General features: G+C 42.7%; 1 protein-coding gene across 2 annotated transcripts; it reads right to left on the bottom strand.

Moving 5' to 3' along the window:
- Positions 1-2,623: 2,623 nt before the first annotated feature.
- On the bottom strand, positions 2,624-16,205 carry COQ5 (coenzyme Q5, methyltransferase). 2 transcript variants are annotated; one of them, XM_043438950.1, is made up of 7 exons: positions 15,948-16,205; positions 12,856-13,005; positions 9,854-10,075; positions 5,724-5,830; positions 4,217-4,305; positions 3,325-3,436; positions 2,624-3,240 (listed from the first exon to the last, which is right to left on the bottom strand). In XM_043438950.1, the coding sequence occupies exons 1-7, from the start codon at positions 16,201-16,203 to the stop codon at positions 3,139-3,141; spliced, it is 1,038 nt and encodes a 345-aa protein (XP_043294885.1). In that variant the 5' UTR covers positions 16,204-16,205; the 3' UTR covers positions 2,624-3,138. The 2 variants fall into 2 exon arrangements, with proteins under 2 accessions (XP_043294885.1, XP_043294893.1); XM_043438958.1 differs by having other exon boundaries at positions 15,957-16,204.
- Between the last annotated feature and the right edge of the window lie 1,658 nt (positions 16,206-17,863).

Here is a 17,863-nt window from a genome sequence, read left to right as displayed (position 1 = left end):
TTACCGTTTGTTCAAACAATCTGTTGAAGATGGCCTATTACTTGATCTTGGGTAGGGTTGGTGGGGGTGTTTCCTTGGAGTTTCTGTGGGATGTAAGACTAGCCTATTCAGCACTCTTGAGTTTCATTCTTGCCCATCCTGTTCCTGTTGTGCATGGAAGACTACTACTCAGAAATGCATGTTGAGGAATGCATGGCAGAGAAACTACTGAATTAACTCTTACTCCTAACCTGATAAATACATTCCTTAAGTGCTCCTTTTGTGATAACTGCTATAGAGTGTTCTAGGCCTTAGGCCTCAAGAGATGATGAATGTGTTGTAGAACTCCTTTAAGTTTACTGTGGCTGTAAAATGGAAATAAGCTGGTGAGAAAGTTGGGCTAATGAGAAATTTGTTGGGCTCTAGACATTTACCCTCCTCTGCCTTGGCCAAAGTATACTCTAGAGATTAAAGGTGAGCTTAAAGGGAAAAAGCTTTTGAGCAGCAGTCCTCCATGTGATTCTAGTAAAGTGCAGGAATTTAAACTTAGAAACCTGCTGTGCTGTGCTTTTAACTAGCTGTGTTCACATGTGAACTGAAGCTTTCATTAAAAGGCCCAATTAAAGTTGTGGATAAGTAAAAGTTTTCCTGCTATCAGTTTTAGGAAGACAGATTTCTGAATAAAAGCAAGTACAGCAGACAGCTTTTGTAGATAAAGGAAATGATCCAGAGCCTAAAACAACCCACACCATCTTGGGAAGCTGCAAGGAAGGTCCTGGCTTTTAGTTTGCCTTTGTTTTCAGTGTTTTTGTTTTAGACCTTGCAGCCAGGCTACAGCTACACAGAGGAAGTGATAGATCTGAATTGATCAATGACTCCATCTTAAGAGTGGAATTAAGTCTGTAACATCTTTGGGAGACTTTTTCTTAATGAGAACTTGGGGTTTTAGAAGTTCTGATGAAGCTGAACAATGTTAGGACTGGGAAAGTTTCAGGGTAGAAAGCAAAGAATTGTTTTAGGATGATAAAAATGGAAGAAGAGTTTTTCCTGCTTTCTGCAGGAAAAAAATAAGGAGGTGCTGTGGAAAGGGGCTGCAATTGGGGTGATTTAGGTTTGGATTTATGTGAACAGACTGAAAGGGTTCCTGTAATTCATCTAGCTTCTTTCCCACTTTTGTGATCTGGCCATATTTGTTTGAAACCTGACGGGTATTAGGCCTCCAAAGCTGCATCAATCTTGTCGATTTTAGCTCTTCTTAGAAGTAGTCCAGCAAAGAGCCTAAAGCTGCTTTCAGGCCATAAACAGCTGGACAGTGGGAGTTCTAATTTGACCTGGCCCATATCACCAGGAAGTGACAGCTTTTATTTCTTGATTCAGATATAAGAATCACTGCCACTGAGATAGGACTGGGTTGATGGCCTATGAAAATTTTTCAGCGCCTGATCCTTGTTAATTTCAAAGGCTCCAACTGGCTGAAAACGAAATCTAAGCTGAAAGTTTTTCTAAGGTTTAGCATTTTATCTAAAGTTCTTAGGTGCTGTTCTTTGAGACACTTGTTTATAGAGAACTGTATCTGGAAGCTTTTCAATGACAGGGCAAGATCTTGTGAGTCAGTCAGTCAGTTCAGTCGCTCAGTCGTGTCCGACTCTTTGCGACCCCATGAATCGCAGCACGCCAGGCCTCCCTGTCCATCACCAACTCCTGGAGTTTACTCAAACTCATGTCCATTGAGTCAGTGATGCCATCCAGCCATCTCATCCTCTGTCGTCCCCTTCTCCCGCCCCCAATCCCTCCCAGCATCAGGGTCTTTTCCAATGAGTCAACTCTTCACATGAGGTGGCCAAAGTATTGGAGTTTCAGCTTCAGCATCAGTGAGGGTACATAAATGACCCTTCTGTGCTGGGGCGAGAGGTAGCACATCTGAAGACATTTCAAATAGCCTTGAACCGAGGTCTCTGCAGGACCTCCCTGGTGGCTCAGCAGTAAAGGATCTGCCTGCCAATGCTGGAGATGTGGGTTCGATCCCTGCATCAGGAAGATTCCTTGGTGAAGGAAATGGCAACCCACCCCAGTATTCTTGCCTGGGAAATCCCATGGAGAGAGGAGCCTGGTGGGCTAGAGTCCATGGGGTCGCAAAGAGTTGGACATAACTTTAGTGACTCAACAACAATAGCAAGCTCTCTGAAATTAAACTGCCAGCAACTCCTAGGTTGACTTCTGTAATTTCTTACCAGCCCTTCTCCCACCCCTACCCCCTTGCAAAAGAGAAAACCCTTAAATTTCATCCACACTGAAAATATTTATGGTTTGATTTTAACATCAAACAGTGGACTGTATTAAGGAGACAAGCTCTGCCCAGCTCTGCTGAGTACTGGAGGGGGCTTCGCTATATAAATAGTTACCAAACTTTCTTTTTTTGGCTATAAGATCTTTCTTCAAATGTATTCTGACAGGCTCTCAATTTTTTAGATGTGAAAGCAGAAGTCTGCTGGTACATTTATTCTTTCAACAAGGATTTGTCAAGTTGTTTTCTTCATGACAGGCACTGAGGACACAATAGTGGCTTTTGGTGGAAGAGTGCTGAATGAATGATGAAGAGAGTGTATTTCTTTCACCTCCCTCAAGAAGAAACTGACAAAATCCATGAAAATTGTAAACTCATTTAGTGTTTCAACTGCACAGTTCTAGTTGTGATCCTTAGCCCTATACTTTGGGCCTTGGCTTTTGGCCCCAGACTTAGTCCTAGGCTGAAAGGTATAGCTAGCAAGTTTTCTGGTTCAAATAATCATTGAATTCAAATAATTCATTATCCCTCTGGAAGGCAGCACTGGCAGAGAAACTACAAATACACTTCAAAATTGAGTTTCAGTGCTGGTTTTACCTTAACCACATACTGCACAGCCAAGAGAAAATAGGACTTTAGCAAAAGTACAGACAAATAACCCTGGGAGAAGGCCTGAAGCAGCCCCTAAGGAAAGCTGCAGTCAAGTGACAGGAACTTGTTTCTTTCACTTCGAGATTGGTCAGATCAGAACATGGGTCCAAGGCACACAGCCTTACGCAGAGATGTTCTGCTGCTGGTCACACTAACCAGATTATCCTCCAGCTCCAGACTTCTGACAGGATGTGACTGGTTCACGCTTCAGAATCTTAAAGGAGTTACAGTTTGAAACCAGAATGAATGGCTACAATGCCTGATGTGAGATTTTCATAAGTCACCTTCTGAAAACCTGCATCTTCTATCATCTCCTTGAATTCCTCCTAAAACACAAAGAAAGATACAGCAGAAATTACCTGGATTTTAACTGTGGGGCCTTGGGTTGTAAGCTATAGATTTTTTTGTACCTGAGATGGGAACTGTCGGATACTCTCTACAAGGTATTGGTAGGACTTCCAATCTCCTGCAATGACTTCTCCCAGGACAGGAATGACCTGGAAGCTATATACATCATAGAGCCTAAAAAGGCAAAAGATTAAGATTAGAACATGACCGTTAATAAGCAAGAAGGTCTAAGCCTGCAATTATAAACTCAAAAATGCCTATAGGGGTCAAGCAAGTACCTGAAATAAGTGACCCAGTTGAGGGTGTGGTGACAGGCACAATTAGGAAGGTCCAGAAAAGTGGGGAAGGGGCAGCTACTACCCAGCTCTGATTATTGCCATGTAGGAATATGGGCTTAACCAGGGTTGCCATATATCTGATTTTTCAAGTGAAGTTGGAAATCCAAATTTTTATGTAAAATTTCTCAATTTTAAAATACAGACATCTGGGACTTCGCTGGTGGGCCAGTGGCTAAGAATCCATGTTGCCAATGCAGAGGGGCCCAGGTTCCATTCCTAGTCAGGGAGCAAGATCCCACATGCTGCAACTAAGAGTTCTCATGCCACAACTAAAGACCCTGCATGCTGCCACTAAGACTGGTGTAGCCAAATAAATAAATATTTAATAAAAAAAATAAAATAAAATAAAATACAGACATCTAAGTCAATTTCTAAAATAACCATGAGCCAAACAAAATACATATGCAGGCCCACTTGAGTCTCTGGTTACTGGTTTGAGACTCTTCTGGTCTAGGTGTTATCATTCAGAACTGGCTGACCATAGAGATGGCACCGTCCCTCAGGGACTCAGGGACTTTGAGGTTCGTGCTTAAAGCTACTGGTTATTTTCTATCCATTTGGGGATAGGAAGCCCTTGGCTGGATGGTGAAAATCAAGTCCTGTTAACAATACCAACCTGGATACAAGGGGATTGTTTACTTGGCTGAACTCCAGACAGAGAAACCTTCCTCCTGGTTTCAGGACCCGATGGGCTTCCTGTAGTGCCTGAGCAAGACAAGAACAGGACACACTCCTCAGCAGCCCTCACTCATCTCTGGGAGGCTGAGGCGGCACTAGCTTCTGGGGGCATTATAAAGAATGTTTCCCATAGATCCCATGTTCAATCTCAGCTGGGAAGCTGTAACAGCAGAACAAACCCACAGTCTCCTAAATCTTTTAGCCATTCCGCTGCCCATGACTAGAGAAGGTTACCTGGAGTAATCTAAACTGACTCAGATTGGGGGAGGGCAATTTTTGAATTACTTCTCAAGATCACGATGGATATCCCTCTTTGACCCAGCAATTTTCCTTCAAAGAGTCCATCTTACAGAAATGCTTCTACTGTGGAAATGACGTGGGGTTATTCATTACAGCACGATTTGAACAGCGTAAGAGCAGAAGCATCTTAATCATCAATGAGAGACTGGTTATATTAGGGAATATGTATACAAATGGAATCGATGAAGCTATTTAAAAAAGGAAGAGCAAGAGTTCTTTATGTGCTGACATGGAAAAGTCTGCAGACATAGATATATATTTTTTGCAGGTATATCTTTAAGGGGAAAAAAAAGCAGTGGGCAAAATATTTCATATGCTAATATTTGTATAAAAAAAAAGAAAGGAAATGAATACACTTAATATGCACAAGACATCTTTGCAAAGATATGCCACTCGGAAATTGGTGATCACAGAAAGAGGAGGCACTGAATGGTTAGCACACAGGGATGAAGATTTTTTAGTGATATATCCCTTTTGTGCTGCTTGAGCTTTGAATTTATTAAAATTTATTTTTTTTAAATTAAAAAATAATAATAAATTGGCTATGGACACAGGAAAAAAATGAAATTAAAGTACCCCATAATCGACATCCCACCCAAGGCAGGCAACCACGCAACTGGAGTCCACGTTACAGAAATGAAACTGGGGGCCTCGCCTGTCATCTTCAAATGTTTGGACAGAATGTTCAAGTAGAAATAAAAGAAGAGCTGCATCAAATTAAGGGCTGAACATTCCCTTCTTCCAACAGAGGATCTGTGAATCTAGCCACCTTCTGCCAAAATAGGGGCTGAGTGCCTTTTCCTGTGTCAGCCTTGGGAATTGCTCTGATCTGCAAATTCTGAGTCAGGAGGCTTCATGGAGAGAGAGGAAGCAGATGACATGAGTGAGCAAGACTGACAGGCTCGAAGATGTGAATACCGACTCAAGCAACAAAGGCTTCTATGGGGATCTGCTCTGTGGTTTTGTTTTTTTCAATTTTGTGAGCAGGAAAATTGGCAGTTTAAAGGATTAAGACCTCTCAGCCTGAAACATTCAACTGAGGAGCTGGGCCTGGAGAAGAATCTCTCCCTTTCCTCATTCACTGTGGAGCTACCCCCAGAGAGCTAATATCCTGGGTCACGCCAGCAGAGGCGGCCATTGGTTACCTGATCAATGTGTGTGACGTTCCGGATCCCGAAGGCAATGGTGTAAACATCAAACTTGTCATCGTCGAAGGGCAGTTCTTCTGCATCTCCCAATATCCAGGCAAGTCCTGAAAGAGAAAAGCAGTTCTGGCCTCAGCCTGGGCTGCCGTCTCCTCTGCACCCAGGGAACTGTCAAACCTGGGTAGGGGGTTGTGGGAACCCCTGAATTTGTAGTCAGCTGGACAGAAGTGTGGGTACCCTGAACACCCTGTTTGTGGCTGTCTTGTGAAGTGGGGGCAGTCTTGTGGCAATAAGTCCTTAAACCTGTGGAATCTGATGCTAACTCTGGTAATTAGTGTTAGAACTGAATTGAATCGTTGGACAGCTGGCTGGCGCTGGAGAATTGGAGAACTGTATGGTGCTGGGGGAACATCACACGTGCGGTATCTGAAGCGGTGTCAGAAAACACACACCTGCCTTCTCCAGTGGATTCCTGGCCACCGTCTTCAGGGTGTCCTTCAGTCCTGAACACTTGAAGTTTCTGGTGTCCTTGAAGTTTAGAAGAAAGTTTCCCCCAAGGTTCTCAGAGTAGACACTGGTTACTTAGTTATGCCTTACTCTTAAGCAATTTTTATCCAACTAGGTGTAAAGCATTGTGGTTAAGAGCCCAGGTCCTGGTGTTGCCTGGGTTCTAATGCCAGCTTCCCCAACTATTAGCTATATAACCTTTTTTTTTTTTTTTAAATAATACAAGTTTTTGAATAGAGTTACTTTTTATTTCTGGCTGCGCTGGGTCTTTCTTGCTGTGGGGGCTTTTCCCTAGTTGCAGAGAGCAGGGGTTACTCTTTAGCTGTGGAGCACGGGCTTCTCATTGTGTGGCTCCTCTTGTTGCGGGGCGCAGACTCGAGGCTCCCAGGCTTCAGTAGTTGCAGTCTATGGTTTCAGAAGCTGCAGTTCCCGGGCTTTAGAGCACAGGCTGAGTAGTTGTGGTGCATGGGCTTAGCTGCTTCACGGCACGTGGGATCTTCCCGTACCAAGGATCAAACCCGTGTCTTCTGCACTGGTAGGCAGATTCTTTACCACTGGGCCACCAGGGAAGCCCCTAGCTATATAATCTTGGATAAACTATGTTGCCTCAGTTTCCTCATGTGTAAAGTGGAGTCAATAATAAGTAGTACCTACTTCAGATAGTCATTAGAATTTATTCTAAGTACATAATTTGGCATAGTTATTCATTCTACTGGACTCACAGAGAAGCAGGGTGTCTTGACCCCAAGTCTGGTCATGAATTCAGAAAACACCCAAGGGAGCTCCCTATCAGGGTAGCTATATCCTCTGAGAATCCTGATTCAGCTTCAATATTATTCAACCTGCAGTGAATCAGACACGAAGTATGATTCAATGGAGAAGGAAACGGCAACCTACTCCAGTACTCTTGCCTAGAAAATCCCATGGACGGAGGAGCCTGGTGCAGGCTACTGTCCTGGGGGTTGCAAAGAGTCGGACACGACTGAGCGACTTCACGTCACTTATGATTCAGAAAGGAGGCTTCATAGAGGAAGGTAAATGGAAATAATCTTCCTGGGAAGCACGCTAACAGTATTTAACAAGAGCCTCAGCAATGAGCATGCCCTTTAACCTAGTCATTTGGTTTTTTGGAGGAAGACATTAATGACATTATCATCAAAGCTACTGCTTACTAAGCCCAGGAGGATGAGGTCTGTGTAATCACTTTACATACATTATCCTCTACAGGCCCTCTGCAGTGAGAATGCAGAGTCCTAACCACTGGACCACTGGAATTCTTTATTGAATTTGGTTACGATATTGCTTCTGTTTTATGCTTTGATTTTTTTGACTGTGAGGGGCATGAGGGATCTTAGCCCCCTGACCAAGGATCGAACTCCCACCTCCTGCATTGGAAGGCAATGTTTTAACCCTGGACCACTAGGGAAGTCCCCAGAAATTTTGAATAACATGGAAAAATCTCATGATACAATGCTGAATTAAATAAAGCAGGATACTAAATTGTATCTCCAAGATGTTGTCAATATTATAAAAAGGAAATGATTGGGAAAAAGATAGGGAGGAAATATACTAAAATATTGAGGGTCATCTTAGGATGCTGGAACTATGGTTAATATTTACTTCTTCATACTTTTTCAAATGTTTGATTTCTTTTTTTTTTTTTTCCAAATGTTTGATTTCTAACATCCCAAATTTTCCCGAATATATCACTTTTATAACCCATCAAATCTTTTTAAGGTTTCTGCCCTCCAAGCTTCTACTTTGGGAGGAAGTGCTACATGTAAATAAAACACATAATAGTGCTACACAAAAATGCCTTTATAAAAAAAAAATGCCTTTATACATTAACTTTTATAACTGTTAAATCATTTCTAGGATCCTTCTACTTCGTTTCAACTTTATTTTGGCATGATATGTGTTGCAAAGGCATTATTATTGGAGACTGGTACCTGGTAACTCAGCTGGTAAAGAATCTGCCTGCAATGCAGGAGACCCTGGTTCAATTCCTGGGTTGGGAAGATGCCCCGGAAAAGGGAAAGGCTACCCACTCCAGTATTCTGGCCTGGAGAATTCCAAGGACTCCATGGGGTCGCAAAGAGTCGGACATGACTGAGTGACTTTCATTTCACTTTCAAAGCAAGGAGGAAAAACAAAACCAAACTAAGAAGCACGTAATGATTCTTACACAGGTGGATCTGTCTTGGCTGTTAGGAGAGCCTGAAGGGCAAGCTATGCTATGGCAGAGATGATTCCAGAAGTGGAACGTTACCCATCATTCCCATCTTTGTTCTCCACTCTTCATGGCTGAGCACCAGAGAGAAGGGAAACACGTTTCTCAGTAGGAGTAAGAACACAGTGCCTTTGTCTAGAAACACTAGTGACTGTTGGCCTTCTGATCAGTGTTGATGGTTAACAAAAGAGCCCTTCATCTGTGGGGCCAAGTGGGCTGCAGTTCGTCTAGGCAGCTCGTTCTGGGGGTGGAAGTAGGAGGAGGAAGAATTGAGCTAAAATAACCATAGACACTCGTGGTGGGGAGGTGGTGGGGGAGGAGAGAAGTGCTGATGCTGACCCAAAGGCCTTGGGTTCTTTGTTGGGTACCACTGCCTCTCACCAGGGCTGCCTGCAGCGCTCGGCCAGGGTGGAAGAGGGCAGTACAGTGACTCTGAAAAGCCGGGTAAACATGCTGCAGCTGCCAGATCAGTACGTCTACTGGGGCAAAATACTGGGGGCAAAAGTATTTCAAAATATTAAAAGAGAAAGCCAAATATAAAACGGGTATCTTTAAGCTAGAGCAGAAACTGTCTATTTGGGAGCTGCAGCAGCGGCCTGGAGACACCCAGTCCCTTCCCCCTTGGCTGTAGAGTGGACCGTGCGAGGGAAGTTTGAAGAGTACCATTTACGGCTGATTCTTCAACTGCATCAGTTGCGCCCTCTGAGAAACCCATGCTGAAACAGAGGTAGGAGGGCAAAGTTTTTTTTTTGGTGGGGAGTTGGTTGGGGGGTGAGGGGAGGCACCTGGAAAAAAAATAAAAAGAAGAGGAAGCAAGCATGTGTGGGAAGAGCCATAAGACCTTGATGCAGACCTGAGAAAGCCCCAGCCAACCCAACAGGGGGCTCTGGAACAAAGACTGCCTGTGAAGAGAGCCCCACGTGGCATATGTTCAGGCCCAGGAGCCCCACTGTCCTCAGTCACTGGCTGGGTGCTGCCAGGGTGGAAAGCTGAGGCAGAGCTTAGTTTTGGAAGGGGGATGAAACAGCTCAAGAATAGGGCATTGGGGTCATTGGAGAGCTGCTGGAAATTGAAAGCCAAACTTCTGTCTCAGGGTTCAAGAGCTGAGACCCAAAGAGTCAGTCCCCATTTTGGATCTTCCATTTAAACTGCATGACTTGAACAAGATACTTAACCTCTTTGGGTCTGGGTTGTCTCCCCTGTCACTTGAGGCTGATAACTGGTTGCTGAAATAATGTATGTAATAGTACACATGCTGGGCTCGGCCACACAAATTATCTTCCACTCCTGTGTATCTGTAAGTTTTTGAAATCTGGAAAAGAAAGCACTGCAGCACCTGTACACCTTCCATCTTATAAACATCTCCTCCAGGTCCACTTTCTGCAGGACTTACCAGCTTTGTATCCTTGGGCACGGGCTTTCTGTTTTCCAATCTTTAGCATCTCCTTGTTGATGTCACAGACCATGACACGAGAACCGCCCAAGGAATCCTCTTCATTCTGGTACTTTCTGGCAATTTCTTCCCAGGATAAATTTTGTTGGGCCCTTAACTGCTTCTTCTGCTTTCTCTGATGCTGCGCCTGAACATAATTAAGGAACCGGAATGCAATGTCACCTGTGGGAAGCCAACAGGAGGAAAGATCAAACACAACTGCAGCATTTCTTAAACCCAAAAGGAGCAACAAAGGTACGGGGTTGAGGAGTGTATGAAAACTGAAGGTTGTACTCATTTCAACAGTTAATGTTTTTTTTAACAGCAATTTTTTTTAACTGCTAAGATTCTTTAAATAAAAAACCTTTAAAAACTGCATATGTAATGCATGGACACATTCTTACTCTAAAAGCCTCAAACTTAAATATATAGAATAAAACACAAAAGTTGCCATCTCTGTCCACACTCTCCAGATACAACAAGTGTGAAGAGCTGAGTGTACTGCTTCCTAGTCTTTTTCTAATAATTTTTGTGATGGTAACATGAAGGTACACTCACAAGCAACAACAGCTCACTGCCCCACCACTTCCCATAGCCAGCTCAGTTCCTCACAGACTGTCTTTCCCAATCCCTTTAGCGGTTTCTTCTGTTGGTTACAGCTATTTCTTTACTCACAAAATTTATAAAGCGATCCCGCCCCCATCTCTGCTTGCCTCTGTCCTCCCAATATATTTATATCACTTTTAATAGTTCCTCACAGATACCTTTGTAACCTAGAGTAATGAATTAATATGTATTTTCTTTCTTTTTTTAAATTTTTATTTTTAAATTACAAGTACAGTTGATTTACAATATTTCAGGTATATAGCAAGGTGACTCAGTTATACATATATTTTCATTTTCAGAGTCTTTTCCATTATAGCTTATTACAAGATATTGAATATGGTTCCTTGTGCTATATAGTAGGTCCTTGTTGCTTATTTTATATGTAGTAGTATATATCTGTTAATCCCACTCCAAGTTTATCCCTCCCCCCTTATTTTTTTTTCTCCCCCCTTATTTTATTATTCCATCAACTATAGATAGTATCTCTTGACTCCTTTCAACCTTCCATCATATATATATTTGCTCACATATATATGTGTGTGTATATATATGTGTATATATATATATATATATATGTTCTATCAAGCCTGATAACATTGTATTTGTTCTATAGCTCTAAGGTTTCTGTGCTTTGTTGATGGTTTGAGTTTAAAAGCAGAGAATGAAGTGTTTACATTATTGTGACCATGTTGTAAATACTGTTTAGGCAAAGCCAGTGCTTTCAGGTTCATATTTCCCTTTTTATAATGCTGTTTCCTTGTCTTTGTTTTCTTCTTACACTGTTTGTAAGAAATACAGCCTTAGGTTTTTCCATTTTCTCCATACAATTAGGTATTCTCCAGTCACTTTCCTATAAGTTTAAATATATGTACTCACATGAAACAACTTAAAAATATAAATGAGGGTTATATTATATCCATTGTAAATAACTTTTCTTTTTTCTTCCCACTTAATATGTCTTTGATACTGTTCCATCAGTATTTATAGGCTTTTCTCATTCTTTTAAATAGCTACCTATATAGTATTGACGTATCTTAAAGTCATTTCTTCATTGAGGTAGAAATAGGTTACTTCCAACTTTTCACTATTACTAAAAATTATGCAGTGTGAGCATATTTGTTACTGTATGTTTTAAATGTCTTTTTAAATATATGGGCTTACTTTTTAATTGCATTTTCTAAATGGGCAGTTGTTGGCATGTGGTAATGTTACTGGCTGGGGTGCACTGGAGATGGTGGCAGCTCTGACTGAAACTTTTCTGTAGCCATATCTCTGTGCAAGTTTTTTTTTTTTTTCTTTTCAGATTAAATGTCTAGGATTGGAATTGTGGGATCCTAGACTAAAAAGCATTTTAGATTTTGACAGATTCTGCTAATGTCCTCTACCTCACTGCTCTCTGTGCTTCCTTTTGGGGAGAGGACCACACCAATAAAGCCAAACATAAACATGGACATTATTCTATTGCCATTTATTATTATACATTATTCTATTAGTATAGATTATTACATTATTACATTATATGACATTTTTCTCTCCAAATGCCTAGTGTGTACCAAGAAACAAAGGACCATGCATAAATAAAAAGAGGTTTTTTTTTCTCCCCAATAAAAGAGCTTTTGATATCTGATATGATAGTAGATTAGGCAGAAAAGGCTGCCTTGAAAACTTATATGATAAAAGCCCCTCCCCTCCTCAGCAAAGAAAGAAGGCAAGTGGGCTAAAGGTTAAACAGAAAGCAAAAATAGTTGTTTAGATGGGGAAGGGACACTGGAGGAAAAAAACTGATTAGTTTACTTTGTAATCCTCTGAATTTTAGAAAAATGACAGGCACAAAGTTGATATTCTGTGTTTTTGATTGGCATTCAGTAGGGCTTCCCTGGTGGCTTAGTTGTAAAGAATCTACCTGCCAATGCAGCAGACAAGAGTTCACTTCCTGATCCTGGAAGATCCCACATGCTGTGGAGCAACTAAGCCACAACTACTGAGCCCATGCTGTGGAGCCAGGGAGCCACAACTGCTGAGCCCACGTGCTGCAACTAGTGAAGTCTGTGCACCCCAGAGGCTGTGCTCTGCAACAAGAGAAGCCCCCACAGGGAGAAGTCCATGCCCACAGCTAGAGAGTAGCCCCTGCTCGCTATAATCAAAGAAAAGCCTGAGCTTCAGTGAAGACCCAGCACAGCCTAAATAAATAAAACTAAAAAAAGAAAAAAGAAAAGAGTAAATCTTTCTGAGAGGTGTATTGATTTTCAATCACCATGTTCAGCCTAATGGAAGGTGAGCTAGCTCATTACAACAAGAAAAATTAATTTTTGTAAGAGGAGCTCAGTGTTACCCAAGGAGACCAAACTGGACATTACCTGTGCCTCCAGCAACATCCAGCAGCTGGGTCCCAGGAAACGGGCGCATCTTCCAGAGCAGCAAATCCTTCCAAACTCGATGGATACCAAGACTCATCATATCATTCATCACATCATACTTCTTGGCCACACTTTCAAACACCTGATAGACTTGACATGAGAGAAACACAGCATGACTGGGCTACTAATAATATTAACCTGGAAAAGTCCTAAATGTAAGAAAGTTCCCCATTCCCCCCATAAAATAACTATCTGCAAGGTGGAGCCAAGTCATAATGCTTGATGCCCAAATCTGCACGTTACCACTTTAAAAAAAAAGGCTTAACTAGGGACTTCCCTGGTGGCCTAGTGGCTAGGACTCCACACTCCCAATGCAGGGCACCCTTGTTTGATCCCTGCTTGGGGAACTACATCCCACATGCCACAGCTAAGAGTTTGCATGCCACAAGGAAGACGGAAGATCCTGCCTGCCGCAACTAAGACCCAGTGTATCCAAAAAAATAAAGAATTTAAAAAGGCTTAAATTTCTTCAAGTAAGAAATAAGTCAACCTCTTTTCTGTTATCTTAGCTTCACATAGGACCATTACCTTGCAATAATGCCATGCACATACTTAGTAGTAAATCGCTTTCTCTTTTGGCCACACTGCATGGCTTGCGGGATCTTAGTTCCCTAACCAAGGATCAGACCCAAGCCGAGTCCCAGACCCAAGCCGAGTCCTAACCACTGGACCGCCAGGGAGTTCCCCAGTTTCCATTTCTTAGAGGAAGGGGCGGGGGGATTGGAATTTTTCTAACAGTATCATGATTAAAGACAACAAAATCCATTAGAAAGACATGAAAAATGAATGGGAAGACCTCAGCTCATCTCTGCCTGTGTCACTGAGAAAAACCTCAGGTTCAACTTGGTGGGCAGATGAATGGTAGGATGTGAGTCAGGGCCAAGTTGAATTGTAGAGGGTTCTCGTGACTCTCCACAGGACCAAGGAAGAACGTGGAATATGGACTGGCTGAAGAGTTAAGGAATTTACTATCAAAGATGCTTCAAAGCACAGGCTACATTTAACTTCTTTGTATCTCCATTTCTGTTCATGAGATAACAATATCAGTGCGAGCCTCCTACCTACCTGCCAAAAGGACTGAATCAGGTAAAGAAGGGGAGATATGTTGAGTTCCTCAGATGAAATGTGCTGCTAAGACCCAAAACATTACTGTCCTCTGCTGAATCAGCAGACAATAGAGCCCTCCTCCTTTCATTCAATTTTGAACATCTATTCTCAACCCTGGGATCCTATAAGCTTGCTCTTTGCTTTTGAACATCTGGGATATTTAGAGGGACACTGAGGCTCAACCCACTGAGTATAAGCCCTTCTTGCTTTATGTGGTTCTAATATGCAAGAATTTCAGTTATTGTGGTTTAGTTCAATAACAACAGTCCTCTAGCAACATCATTCAAATACAAAGGTATATTAACTGTGAGTAATTGCATGAAGTACAAATCTTGCTAGTAGCCCTTCATTCCACAAATCATGCATAAATAGATATGCATCATGATCAGAAACCAATTACATCACTTCCCTCACAGTTTGTAGGGGGTTGGTCACTATACATCCCTTATTCACATGCAGACAGCAAAGCATGTAGCTGTGTGTGTTACCTTCTGATCTCAGTTGTGACTCTCTGTGGCATTTTACAAAACTAGATAATTGAAAGAGGAAACTGGACTACAAAAATGAAAGTGCAACAAAATAATGAAAAGGGATAAACTTGGAGGTGAAATTTGAACAGAATGTCAGTGGAATCATAGGAGAAACATGACCATGGGGATGTCGATACTGCCACCCCAGACATTTTGGAATTGCAGCCACAGGAACTCTGGGCAGATGAACTTATGAAGTTTACTATCATTTTACCTGGCTCCACTTATTTCACCCCACAACCAGTTATCAAGCTCCTAATGTGCATCAGATGCTGAGAACACAGTTATGAGCGAGTCTTAACTTTCTGGGGATTCACAATGAAATGTGTTAATTTAAATTTGATATTCAAGGAGTTATAGTAGAGCTATGCATTTAGTAAGGTTGAGGTAAAAGATAATAAAATATACTAGCCTATAAGAGGATAAAAAATTCAGTGGTAGGCTCTTTTCTTATTTCCTGGGTGACTACAGGCCAAGTTAACAAATCTCTCAGAGCCTCACCTTATCCATCTGTAATGTGAGCATAATACCTTTCTCATTACAAATGGTACAGCTGGAATTTTAAAACAGGTCTTTTCCTTTCCCAAGTCTTATGGTGAACACAAAAAAGTGCTGAACAATATCTAACACTTATTGAGCAATTATGAAGTGCCAGGCATTATTCAAAATTCTTCAGTGTATGAAGTAACGTAATCTTCACAAGAACTCTATGAAAGAAATTACTATCTTCCCTATCTGGCAAATTTGGAAGCTGAGGCACATATTAACAGAAAATAGTTTCCTTCTTTCTTTCTATAAAAGACGGCCTATCCCTTTAGCAAGAGATTAACAATATGGGCTCAGTAGTCAGACCGAACTGGGTTAGTGCCACCACTTACTATGTTAAACTGGGCAAGGTTTTGCTTAACCTTTAAGTCTCTATTTCCTCATGAGTAAGATGGAATAACAATACTCACCATCAGGAAGTTGAAATGAGAATAGTAAATAATGTCTGCACTCTGCTTGGCACATCATAAATGCTCAACTGATGGGGTTCTGTGATAATTACTTGAAAAGAGGAGGCTCTAAGTTTGGCAGAGACAGACTAAGGGTACTCCTTGGAGGTCAGGACTGCACAAGTTAATGCATCAGAGGCGCGTGCGTGCGTGCTAAGTGGCTTGAAGTAGTCGTGTCCGCCTACCAGGCTCCTCTGCTCACGGGGATTCTCCAGACAATAATACTGGAGTGGGTTGCCCTGCCCTCCTCCAGGGGATCTTCCCGACCCAGTGGATTCTTTACCACTAGCGCCACCTGGGAAGCCCCTCAGCGGAGCTCACAGGACTTCAAATCAACCCTTGGTTTGGGCAGAAGAAACTAGATCGTAGACAGTCAGATCCTCCCCATTCACCCTCTCACCCCTTTCACCTTTGCCTCCCTTCTCCTCTTCCGACACAGTCTCAAACCCGAAGTGCGTTTCGGTTGCCTCCTTCTCTTGGGACAAGAGCCGTGCACCCAGGGGGCCCCTGGGCGAGGAGCTACGAAGCCCAGGGAGCCTGCAGCCCGACACTGCCCGCGACCACCCACGGCTGCAGGAGCTCCATAGAGCCCAGCTCCCGAGGGCTGCCATCTTGACAGTCGGGTGACCGCTGTCAGACAGGACGTAGCGTTGCATCGCTAGACGGCTGACGGCGGCCGACCGGAGACACTATTAGCTGAACGCGTCTTGAAACGTGATGTTCAGTAGCTCTGAAGGATCTCTGGGATCCTGAGGCTATTTCGTCTTTGAGTACGCGAAATCCCTTTTTCTCTGTCTTCAAGTTAAATATAGAATTCACAAGGAATCAGCGGACCTTAGGGAGAGCCCCCGGTCACCTGGTCGACACCAGGTCTCTGAATCCTGCCCATCTGTAGGGTGTTCGTGTCGCTCAGTCGTGTTCGACCTTGCGATCCCACGGATTGTAGCCCGCCAGGCTCCTCTGTCTGTGGAATTCTCTAGGCGAGAATACTGGAGTGGCTAGCCATTTCCTTCTCCAGGGGATCTTCCCAATCCAGGGATCAAACCCCCATCTCTTACATGTCCGGATCGAATCCGCGTCTCTTGCGTCTCCTGTATTACAGGCGGATTCTTTACCATTTGAGCCATCAGGGAATCTAACTCCGGAGATACCAAGTAGCTCCCTTTTTCCGGTGCGGAAGAGGGCAAACAGAGCTTTTTAATCAGTAAATGACACTGGGAATGGATTCTAGGAATCCCTTTGATCGAAATTCTCTGGTGATTCGTATGAGAGGGATGTGCAGAATAATCTTGAGAAACATATGCTAGGTTACTCTGAATGATAGACATAGGAAAGACAGTTCTTTGGTCTTTCCATCTTATGAACCTGGGAAGTTCATAAATGGGAAGGAAAGCTCTGGTATGTATTTAACTTACTTTTATTTATTTACTTTTTGGCTACGCCCTGCAGCATGCAGGATCTTAGTTCCTGGACCAGGGATCCAATCTGTGCCACCTGCAATGGAAGCTGGATTCTTAACCACTGGACCACCAGGGAGGTCCTTCTGGTATCTATCTATTTAGTAAGTCACAACCAAGCACCATTCAGCCTGTCTCCTACTATCACAAAGCTACATTTCTAGCTCCAGCTGGCACAGAATGAGTGCTTTCCTTTAACCTCAGACTTTCCCATTATTTTCTATGGAAAGGGTAACATAGACCATCTTGTGGAAAAGAGGATAGAGGTGGTGAGTTTTATTTGGATTTCTATGTGCTTCTGCTTTACTTCTTGTAAATGTATGTTTCCTGTAAATGTTTCACAAGGAGAAAGTGCCAAGGCCCCTAAGAAACTACTTTGAAAGTGGAAAATCTTTTCTTGGTTTAATGTAGCCTAACAGATGGACACCTACTGCTTATTTTGGAAGAACTGCATGGGGCTTTCTCTCTTTTTCTCACTTTTAAGAGTGATAGAAGAAAGAAATGATTTATCCCTGTCATCAGAGTTCCCACACCTTTGTTAAAGGAAATAAAAAATCACCCAGGAATCTTAGTGTATCTTCCAAATCTAGTCATACATAAAAATGGACTTTTAGGGTTTTCTAGACTTAATTTGCGGAGAAGGCAATGGCACCCCACTCCTGTACTCTTGCCTGGAAAATCCCATGGACGGAGGAGCCTGGTAGGCTGAAGTCCATGGGTCGCTGAGAGTCGGACACGACTGAGCGACTTCATTTTCACTTTTTACTTTCATGCATTGGAGAAGGAAATGGCAACCCACTCCAGTGTTCTTGCCTGGAGAATCCCGGGGACGGGGGAGCCTGGTGGGCTGCCGTCTATG

The sequence above is a fragment of the Cervus canadensis genome, chromosome 1, assembly GCF_019320065.1.
Source record: "Cervus canadensis isolate Bull #8, Minnesota chromosome 1, ASM1932006v1, whole genome shotgun sequence".
Lineage (NCBI taxonomy): Eukaryota > Metazoa > Chordata > Mammalia > Artiodactyla > Cervidae > Cervus > Cervus canadensis.
The sequence above is the reverse complement of the archived record's forward strand: the minus strand, read 5'-3'. Positions and strand labels throughout refer to the sequence as shown.

Bases quoted from the DNA above. Each gene is read 5' to 3' on its own strand.
- COQ5 (XM_043438950.1), bottom strand. From the start codon at position 16,203: ATGCAACGCTACGTCCTGTCTGACAGCGGTCACCCGACTGTCAAGATG. The intron at 13,006-15,947 runs GTGAGAGGGTGA...TCTCATGTCAAG, and splicing joins GGGAGGCAAAGGTGAAAGGG to TCTATCAGGTGTTTGAAAGT. The intron at 10,076-12,855 runs GTAATGTCCAGT...GGCTTCCCACAG, and splicing joins GGATGTTGCTGGAGGCACAG to GTGACATTGCATTCCGGTTC.